The 10390-nt window shown below is 34.2% G+C and overlaps 1 protein-coding gene across 2 annotated transcripts; it reads left to right on the top strand.

Moving 5' to 3' along the window:
- The first annotated feature begins 5858 nt into the window (after window positions 1–5858).
- Window positions 5859–9963, top strand: LOC106306831 (serine/threonine-protein kinase MHK). 2 transcript variants are annotated; one of them, XM_013743593.1, is made up of 19 exons: window positions 5859–6068; window positions 6781–6830; window positions 6948–7068; window positions 7161–7239; window positions 7312–7380; window positions 7464–7553; window positions 7635–7776; window positions 7867–7969; window positions 8038–8090; window positions 8160–8226; window positions 8361–8469; window positions 8536–8601; window positions 8667–8735; window positions 8818–8875; window positions 8934–9041; window positions 9132–9166; window positions 9252–9297; window positions 9392–9470; window positions 9545–9963. In XM_013743593.1, exons 3-19 carry the CDS (start codon window positions 7061–7063, stop codon window positions 9684–9686), a joined length of 1323 nt encoding a protein of 440 aa, XP_013599047.1. In that variant the 5' UTR covers window positions 5859–6068; window positions 6781–6830; window positions 6948–7060; the 3' UTR covers window positions 9687–9963. The 2 variants fall into 2 exon arrangements, with proteins under 2 accessions (XP_013599047.1, XP_013599048.1); XM_013743594.1 differs by having other exon boundaries at window positions 6781–7068; window positions 8937–9041.
- The last annotated feature ends 427 nt before the right edge of the window (window positions 9964–10390 follow it).

Here is a 10390-nt window from a genome sequence, read left to right as displayed (position 1 = left end):
CCATTAATTGTATCTTGATTAAAAAGAAATCCCTGAGAATTCCCAATGCCCAACGATTGTTTTAAAATAGTTTTCAAATCGTTTAAATCATCTTTTTACAGCTTGTTTATGTTTTGTGACACTAAAGAAAATTAAATAAAAACCATCAAAATTATATCTTTGTTCGCTGTAGCTATTAACTTGTTTGCAACTCTACGTGTGATCATCGGTCCCTGTGGATTCGATCCCGTATTACTACTGCGTACTTTACTGTGCACTTGCAGTTAGATAATCGGGTTAAAACTCGACACATCACTGTCTCAGAAAGATGTAACACACAGAGACGAAAGTGTTACACACGAGAGTATAAGTGGGAGCTTGATATACCTCACTGCCAGACGATCAAATCTCGGTCTTACCACTGACATATGCAACCCATGGCAAGCTACTTCAAGAGTATCACACCAACTGGTTGTCAAACAAATCAGTAACCATGTTAAAGGTATCCTTGAGCTCAAGTTACATTATTCTTTTGACACTAACATGATGATGGCAGGAACTTGTGATGTCAATTGGATGTGTTACTGGGATGAGAACAACTTAAAGATGTGTCACAAGGCGTCACGTTGTCTTGCTGAAATGGAATACACAGCCTTGAGAAAGTTGTGGACCCATATATTGGTAAAGAGATCGATACACGTTGAGTATGGTAGTCTTTTTGACCCTTTTGATGTTCACTGTAATAACTTGAATGACATTTACATAATCGAGAATCATGTTCAATTATCATTGACTAAGCAAGTAGAAATTAGACATCATCCTGTTAGAGAATTGATCGAGGAAAAACTTGTTGTCATTGAACATGTTGCATCTGAGAATAAACTAGTTGACACAGTTACCAAACTACCTGAATTCATTGGCTTTTTGTGTATGCGAAAAGTTTTTGGAATTTTTGATCTCTAACCTGTTTTGTCTTTGAGAGAAGGTCATGCTGAAATATTTGAAAGATTTGGTGATGCTGATTTTTAGGAAAAGAGATATTGCACAATTGGAAAGAATTGGTGGCAATATATAGGAAAGCTTAGCCTTAGGATTAGGTCAAGCTTTCAACGTTATATTCTCACAGAAACACAAATAGGGGTTTTGGGGTTTCAGGAAGTGAGTGATTTGTAAACGTGATCAACAGGGGTTGGTTCACGCAAAGGATAGATTAAGAATTGGTCCATGACAAGCCGCGTGTGGCGTTGTGTAATTCGGATTAGACAAGTCTTTGTAAAAGATTGTTTAAGTGATTCTTAATAAAGAGATAGTTGGTCTTGAATCCTTTGTGTTCTTATTGGTTTCACCTGCTGTAGACTTTTCAAGCTGATCTTTGTGTGTCCACTTCAGGCAGCTTAGCTTGAGGGACATCAGCACCCCCTATTTTCACCGTAAAAATACAGAGATTAAATATTTGTCACAGCAGTATATTGAAACATCAAAGAACACGAATAATTAGTTGGGCTCTCAATTTAAATTGTAGGAATAGTCAACTGAGGATCGGCAGTGATCACATATTCTTTAAGCTCAAAGACTGTGAATGGCTCAATTTTCTAACGTCGTTGCTGTATGTTCTGTGCCATCAGCTGTCAATTTGAAAGAAGTTAAGGGAACCCAGTCAGTGAAAGAAAGACGAAATCAGATGCGATATAGTTTTTGTGGAAAAATAGCAATTTATCTTATTATAATAAGAGATACTAACTTGTCAAGCATTTCTTTTCCTACTGCTGTCTCAGAGTCAAAGTAAATATGTGTTTCGGATGTTGAGTTCAAGTATAATCGGCCTACAAAAAGAAATTAAGCTTATGTGAAGCTATGTCTGTGGGAAAACACATTGTATGCAAGAAATTAGACAAAAGGTATATGTAACTGAAAAAACAACACAATTGGCAAGTTCTTTACCTCTCTTCGGATTGATGGTGGTGGCAAGCACAATTCTTGGCTCAGATCCGTAGCTTTCAAATTTGTTACGAAATGCAAGAGCCAAGGCGTCAAACATACTGACAACGTTACATCACTGAAAATATTGAACAATATTAACTCGCAGTCAAGTGCACGTAGAGAGTGATTAAGTCCTCTCCCCTCTCTTCACATTACCAGCCTCCCAAAATCTCAAAAGAAGGACCTCTCGGCTGTGGTTGAACATCGACCGGCTTTCAGATCAGCAAGCAGGATGAAGGAACTCGCCATTGTTGGAGGTGATAATGAGCAGAGATGATACTTGTAGTTTTCGTATATACGATGGTCTTCATCACTGCAACGATCTCCAATTTATAGGAGAGTTCTGGCCAGTTACATATGAAAGGTCTGAGGTTGATTTAATGATGTTTAGTGGAGAGAGTGGGACGAAGAATGTTAACTGTCAGATTAAAAGGACCAAATTAATGGAAACCCAAGGCGTTTCAAGGTGTTTCTAATCGAAGGCGGCTTCACGGGACAACAAAGATGACGATATAACCTAAAAGAGGTTGTTTTTTGCTAAACCACTCAGCATTCTGGGTCTAGACAAAAACATACACATGAAAGCCCAAAATTAAAGAAATAGAACTCAGTGGAAACAAAAAAATGAGTTTTGTTGGCTTTTTATAAGTGACATGTGTCACAAAAAGCCTTTATGAAATTGCTGATGTGGCAGCAGGAGAAGGCAGATAAACCAACTTTATTAGTATAGATATTTTTCCTTGTTCAAACTATGCAAATATTTATTTATTTTATATCAATACTTAATATTAATATTGTTCCCCTGAAAATACATTATAGAGAGAGAGATAGACAGACAATAATTAAAGAAACACAATAAACCTAAATAGTCAAATATATTATCTAAAGCATTCGAGTATATAAACCTAAATAGTCAAACATATTATCTAAAGCATTCGAGTATTTTAGGAATAGAAAAGTTCTTATCTACACTTGCTGGACACTTTCTTGTTTATGGGCTCAGATGGGTCCGAAAGAGAATACAAAACTTAAGCATATATTAACATTTTTCACCTTAGGCCCACCAATCTTATTCCTCTTCTTATCTTTTTCTTCTGTTCTCCGTCGAAAACCTACGGCGACAGCTATTTCACATCTTCCTTTTCTTAAATCAACGGTGATTGAGTGAGTTGGTGACGTTCCCCACCCCCTGTGTTCTGAAGACTCTAGTGGCTCGTACACAGCTTCTAATCTTCAGTTTCTTTCATCTCCAGTTTCTTCATCAAATACCTGTTTTCTCGAAGCTTCGTTTGATTCTCACTGAAATCTTACCATCGACCAGCTTCCTCCGATTGTCTTTTTCCCAAGAAAACTTGTCATTATCACTGAAATATCGACGAATGTCGATTCCTGATTTGAATGAACTCGATACCATGGTTAGATAATCGTTCATGTTTCTGTAGTTTCCGGTGAAGACCATTCTCGATCCTTCTAAAGCTTCCTTGTTTCTGTTATATGAAATCATTGATTTAAAATTCCACTAATATTTTCTTAATAGTTAGTGTCCAACTTTGTATAGATCGACAGCGAGGTCATACAAAGGAGAAGAAGATGAGGTGTCTCGGATTGCCCACAAATTCTTGGGCTTTCGCTTGATAATTCTCTAGCCCATCTGTAGACAGACATTTTATGTGATTGAGGCCAACTGAATAGTCCATTTTAAAACAGTAAAACGAAACATTTTACAAACCCGTGTTTAGGCAAGCTGACGTGTCACACTCTGGTTCTTTTACTTTATGACGTGGTTGCCTGTGTGTTTTCATTTTACTTTATTTTATCTTTTGCTACGGCATCTTTTCTTTGAAGTTTATTAAATTTTCCCTAATTTCCTTGAAAATTGTAACATAACACACAACTTAATCTTCCATATCTGTATAGCTGAAAAGCATTTACAAAATATGGAGTACATAGTAAGAAATCCTAAATCAATTCATTCTCTCTGGCTAAAGTTAATTTTCTTTTTTTGGCCTTAACTTAATTTAAAAAAGCCTTTTATTAATCCAACATTTTATGCAGTTTGCTAAGAGATGTTTGTTTTGTTGAATCAATGTTACAAGACCATAGGCTACTGTACGTATATATTATTGAGAAAACGAACATTAAAATCTTGAACTTTAAATTAAATCCAAAAAGTCTCTAACTTGTGTTTGAGTAAAAGAAATTTGAACTTATAAATATTGGTCGTTTTAACTATTTTGTTGATTCGACCATTTAAGAAACTCTAATAGTCAACTATTAAACTGGTGTAACAACCGTTAAATCCAACACAACACCATTTTAAAAATCATTTTAAGAAAAATCTCAAATCAGTTTCATCTTTCTCACTCAAAAATCTAACCCCTAATTCAATTTTGTCTTTTCCAAATTGAATCTCCGATAAAGCCAAGCAGTGGTGGTTTATCCACTGGCAGATAATGATTTTCATTAGGGATAGGTGTTCGGGTACCCATTTGGGTTCGGTTCGGATCTATTCGGGTTTAAAGATTTCAGTCCCGTTCTGGTATTTTTAAATTTCGGCTCGGATTCGGTTCAGATCTTTGCAGGTTCGGTTCGGGTTCGGATAACCCATTTAAATAATTTTTAAAATTTTAATATTCATTATATGCTTAAAAATTTTCAAAATCTATAAAACAAAATAATATATTACATATATATTTGTATAATATATGTCAAAATACCTAAAATTAACATATAAATTGGTTTGATTTGAATATTTGGATAGAAAATCAATAGATATTTCAAGTATTTTGGTGTTTTGAATATATTTTACCTATTTTAGAAATTTACTTTTAACTATTTATGTGTATTTTCAAGTATTTTAGACAACTTAAAAGTATCTTATACATTTTGGATGTTTTTAATATTAATTAAATTTAAAAATAAGTAATATATTTAGATATATAAATCTATTTCGGTTACATTCGGATACCCGAAATATTTTGGTTCGGGTCTGGTTCGGTTTCGGTTCTTTAGATACCAAAATTTTGAACCCGTTCGGATATTTAATCAATTTCGGTTCGTGTCCTGTACTACTTTTTTGGATCGGGTTCGGTTCGGTTCTTCGGATTCGAGTTTTTTGCCCAGCCCTAATTTTCGTCAAAGATTGCCTTTAAAATAGATTCGGGGAAGATTAAATCCAATTGGGAATCAGGTATTTGAACGAGAAAACTGTTTAAAACAAAATGTTTTTCTTAAAACAACATCAAATAGGGTTTAATGGTGGTTACTCGAGTTTAGTAGTTGGCTATTTGAGTTTCTTAAATGTTCGAGTCAACAAAATATCAGAATTAAAATGACCAATATTTAAAAGTTCTGAAATTTTTTTTGGCTCAAACACAAATCGAAAAGCTTTTTGGGCTTTAATTTGAATGTTCATAATTTTAATGGCCGTTTCCTATATTATTTCCATTCCGTATATTATTTTCGATTTGGTTTTGTGAAACCCGTCTGATATATGAGACCATTGACTTTGGGTTTCACTTCTCACTCATCAATAACCAGAAGATTTCGACACTGAAAAGCCCATTTAAATTGGAGTGAATGATACAAGCCCAAATACTAAAAAGTCCATTTGTTACGTCGTCAATTATTCTTTATCTTATTCGACAAGCAGTGGGCATTTTCGTAATTTACAATTTTGGGGAAATCACAATAATATTAATATCAGCTCTGGGACCACCGTTTCCTTCCCCACCACAACCAACCATTTTCCTCCGTTTCTTCTTTTAAAATAAATATATAAAATTGATTTCTAAATAAAAAAACAATTACTATTATCTTTGGTATTTTATTTCGTCAAGATATACTTTAAACGTTTAATAAATTAATTTATTATTTATTTTTCTCTTCTTCTTCTTCTTCATCAATTTGTTTTTCCTTTCTTCCATGGCTTCCTAAGCTTTCCTCTCTCTCTCTTCACCTGCAATTTTCCTTCGATTTTTTCTCTCTCTCTTTTTAATTTCAGTTTCTCTTAATCTCCTTGTCTTTGGAAAAGAAACGACATTGGTGAATCGTCCTGTAATTTCATTCGTCAGATCGTAATATAATTTTAACTTATCCCCGCATCAATGGTAAGGAATCTCATAAGTGTATTCATAAATTTTGAACCTAATTAATTTAATATTTTCAATATTTTAATTAGGTTTTTGAATTTCGCTACAACTTTTCTACCTAAAATCTCTGTAAAACGAATCAAAATCTTATCAATGAAACCAGATAAATACGTTTTCAATCAATAATCGTTTTGTGGTTTGTTATTGTTGTGGTTATGTTTATGTAAGTTTTTTTTCCTCCATTGATGTAAAAAAAAAACTCTTTTGTTTTTTTTTGGTTTGGTTCATAGTTATTGTAAAACCTTCTTCTTACTATTTGATTTGATCTGTTTTGTTTCTGTTTCTTCTTGATTTTCAGTTTTTTGTTTAATCCCAATTTCAGAGAAATTTCACAGGAAAAAATAATAAATTTTACTCTTTTTTTTTTTCTGTCTCTGGGCACATCCTTCTGACTTTTCTTTCCGGTGTAAATCCTTATGATTGTTTTTTTCACGAAATAAATACTGTTTTGAGAATATATGCCTTTTAAAGAATTTGTTCATATTCATGAATGAATTGATTTTTAAAAAATAGTTTCTCCAGATTCTAAAACCCGATCTGGATTTAAGCATCCTTATCTGATTATTTTCTTTCACAAAAATATGAAAATAAAAACCAAATTTTTACTTGATTAATATATTAAAGATAAAACATTTGTTGTTAATATCAAAATTTCTCCTTTGTTTTGCAGATAACTTTGTTGTTTACCTGAGTTAATCTTCCTTCCTTTGGATGAAGAAGGTTGGTGATTGCTGCAGCTTGTAGAAAAGCTGCTTCTTTTGAACTATGTTTCTAACTTTTACAACTAATCACTCCAAACATGAGAAGCTGTTGGTTCCTCTTTACTTCATGCTACAGTCAACAAGAATCAACCAGTTTATGCAAACCAGTCTTAAAACAATAGACACAACAACACACCTATCAAAGGTGGAGTTTATCATCAGAGATCTATTGACCATTCTTTTATAATAATGGAAAGGTTTGCTTTCTTTTTTTTTCTTATTCTTCCTTGCACATATTGGTTTGGACTTAATGCTATAGAAACAGACAAGATTCTGTTTGTGTGTGCAGATATAAGTTTCTGGAAGAGCTTGGTGATGGTACATGTGGCAGTGTATATAAGGCTGTCAATCTTGAAACATATGAAGTTGTAAGTTTCATGATGAAAATAAGTTTTTTTTTTTTTTTCCACTCATCCAATTTTATAACCTTAACTTTATAGGTTGCTGTTAAGAAGATGAAGCGAAAGTTTTATTATTGGGAAGAGTGCATGAATCTGCGAGAAGTAAAGGTATTGTACTTGTATCGATTCTTCAAGCAGTTCACTTTTGTGTGTTCAGAGTTTGATGATGTGATTTTTTTGTGACTCTGCAGGCTCTTCGTAAGCTAAACCATCCTCACATCATAAAGTTGAAGGAGATTGCGAGGGAACATAACGAGCTTTTCTTCATCTTTGAGTGCATGGTAGTAGAGAAAGAGAGATGATCTTCCCTTTCTTTTCGTCCTTTGTAACATGTTTTAATTAATATATTCTCCTTAATTTAGGATCACAATCTATACCAAATAATGAAAGAAAGGGAACAAAGACCTTTCTCTGAGGGAGAGATAAGAAGTTTCATGTCTCAGATGCTTCAAGGCCTCTCACACATGCATAAAAATGGTTACTTCCATAGAGACCTGAAACCAGGTATGTATGTTTTGTCATATGCTTGCTTCTCTTTCTTTGAGTGTCTTTTAACAATTTGTATTCCGTTTTTTTTTTTTTTGGTTTTGGAAGAGAATTTGCTGGTGACCAACAACATCCTGAAAATTGCTGACTTTGGACTGGCTAGAGAAGTTGCATCTATGCCTCCTTATACTGAATATGTGTCTACACGTTGGTAAGTTAATGGTTCATTTGATATTGTTTTATTAGCTAGCTTTTAACTGGCTCTCTTATTTGAAACAGGTATCGAGCTCCAGAAGTTTTACTACAGTCTTCCTCATACACTCCTGCAGTTGGTACTTTCTCAAAAATCTTTTTCTGCTTCATCACTTTACAATATAGTTTAACATTTAAAATAACTGCAGACATGTGGGCAGTGGGGGCAATATTAGCTGAGCTTTTCGCTATTTCTCCCTTATTTCCTGGTGAAAGGTGAATTATTTGTTCTTTTACCAAATGCTAAACTGAATCTCTGAACAATGAAATCTGTTACTGCATTTAAAGCTTCTTTGGTCAAGTTTTGCGTAATACTATTTACACTAATATAATGATTTTCTTATGAGCAGTGAGATAGATCAACTATACAAGATTTGCTCTGTTCTTGGCAAGCCTGACTGGACCACATTTCCTGAAGCAAAAAGCATATCTCGGATCATGAGCATTAGCCACACAGAGGTAAGATACCTTAATGAAGTTGCTTATAAGATATTCAATCTGATCTCTGAATTTCTTTATGAACAGTTTCCTCAAACAAGGATTGCTGATCTACTCCCCAATGCTTCCCCTGAAGCTATTGATTTGATCACTGTGAGTCCTTGTGTTCACTCTTCTTTGAAAGTTAGTATATATTGGTTCTTATATTGAATCAACAGAGACTTTGCTCATGGGATCCATTGAAACGACCCACTGCTGATGAGGCGCTAAACCATCCCTTCTTCAATGTAATCTGACTTATCCTCTTTCTTCTTTTGAATCTGTTTCACACACACTCTCTGTATTGATAATATAAGACACCACCAATAGATGGCTACGCAGGCTTCTTATCCTCTACATGACCTTGAGTTGAGGCTTAACACCATGGGTGAGCGTTTTTTCTTTATTTCTGCTTTCACAGCAGATATTAACTTTGTTGTATTCAGCAGCGGAGATGCCTAACCTTGAGCTTAACCTCTGGGACTTCAACACAAAACAAGATGAATGTTTTCTCGGCTTGACCCTGGCTGTAAAACCAAGTGCTCCTAAACTAGGTAAGTATCATTCCCTTATGTAGAGTAGATGCATATGGTCATATGATTACACATATTGACATTGCAACAATCCTTTTTTTTTTGCTGCAGAAATGGTCTGCAATGCATCTCAGGACATGAGTGAGGTAATCTTTTAGACACCATGAAGTTGTAATGAGCTTCTCATTGAGTTGTTGTAATGAATCCAATACTCTCCTTTTTTTTTTGCAGAACTTTCTCTTTTGCCCTATGGTTAACAATGATCGTGAACCATCAGGTGATAAAACTTGAGCCTTTGATTAAACTTAAGCATATGTGTTTGGTTATGTTTCTCTTTATTGAATTGTTTTTTTTTTTTTGAACATTTACAGTTTTCTGGTCTCTGCTCTCCCCTGATGAAAACCGCGTCCACGCACCTGTTGAATCATGTCCTCTATCTCTGTCCTTCAGGTGAGAATGATTCAATGTTTTTTCTACTGAATTCATTAATGTGTTAACAGAAACTTCTTTGTTGTTGTGAGCAGTCCAGTGCAGCAACACACAAGCGTGGGACCTCCACCACAGTCAACAACAGGGTTCACCATGGGATCATCAATGCAACCGAACATGTTGGACCGCCCATGGATGGCTGTGTCTGCGCCGTTTCAACAAACTCATTACCTCTGATCTTACTTAATCCATAATACCTACTAAGAAAAAGTAAATAACACAGAGGTTTGTCAGTTAAAAGAAGATAGAGAAGAAAAAAACAAACAGAGAGGAGGTTGTAGATTTTGCCTGTCACCTTATTATTCTCTGATTTGTAAAGATTGGGGGTGTTTTAGGTGACTTTAATTTTCTCCCAGAGCTTGAACTTAAATCATTAACTATTTTATCCATTCTTGAGAACCGACAAGTCTCCCTTTTGTGTAATATATATATTATAAATGAGATAATTGTTTTTTTTTTTTTTTTTTTTTTTGATCAACAAATGAGATAATTGCTTATGTTGTCTTCTTTTCTGTCTCATGTGGGTTCATAATAATATACCCAATCATTCAAACCTTTGTCGTGGCTCATCCTAAGGGGTTAGCGCAAGTAGTACGTGGCTCGGGTTATTTGGTTTTCGGTTAGCAAAAAAATATGTTAGAACTGTATATCGAACAAAAATCCGGTTTGTTTGTTGATGAAAATTCTGCCATAGTTGACCAAAAATTTGGGCTTTGATTTAATCTTGATTACAAATTTGGATTTTGGTTAAATTTGATTAATTTGATTCAAAAATTTGGTTAAGATCGAGAGTGTATAGTAACAATTTAAAAAGAAAATCAATTTAACAGCTGCCGAACAAAACCAAATCAATTACTAGTTTTTTCTAGATAACCCCACCC

The sequence above is a fragment of the Brassica oleracea genome, chromosome C7, assembly GCF_000695525.1.
Source record: "Brassica oleracea var. oleracea cultivar TO1000 chromosome C7, BOL, whole genome shotgun sequence".
Classification (NCBI taxonomy): domain Eukaryota; kingdom Viridiplantae; phylum Streptophyta; class Magnoliopsida; order Brassicales; family Brassicaceae; genus Brassica; species Brassica oleracea.
This window is presented reverse-complemented; position numbering and strand designations above follow the sequence as displayed.

Excerpts from the sequence above, each read along its gene's own strand:
- LOC106306831 (XM_013743593.1), top strand. Across the intron at positions 8,736-8,817 it reads TAAACCATCCCTTCTTCAAT|ATGGCTACGCAGGCTTCTTA; the intron begins GTAATCTGACTT and ends CACCACCAATAG. Across the intron at positions 8,876-8,933 it reads GTTGAGGCTTAACACCATGG|CAGCGGAGATGCCTAACCTT; the intron begins GTGAGCGTTTTT and ends TGTTGTATTCAG.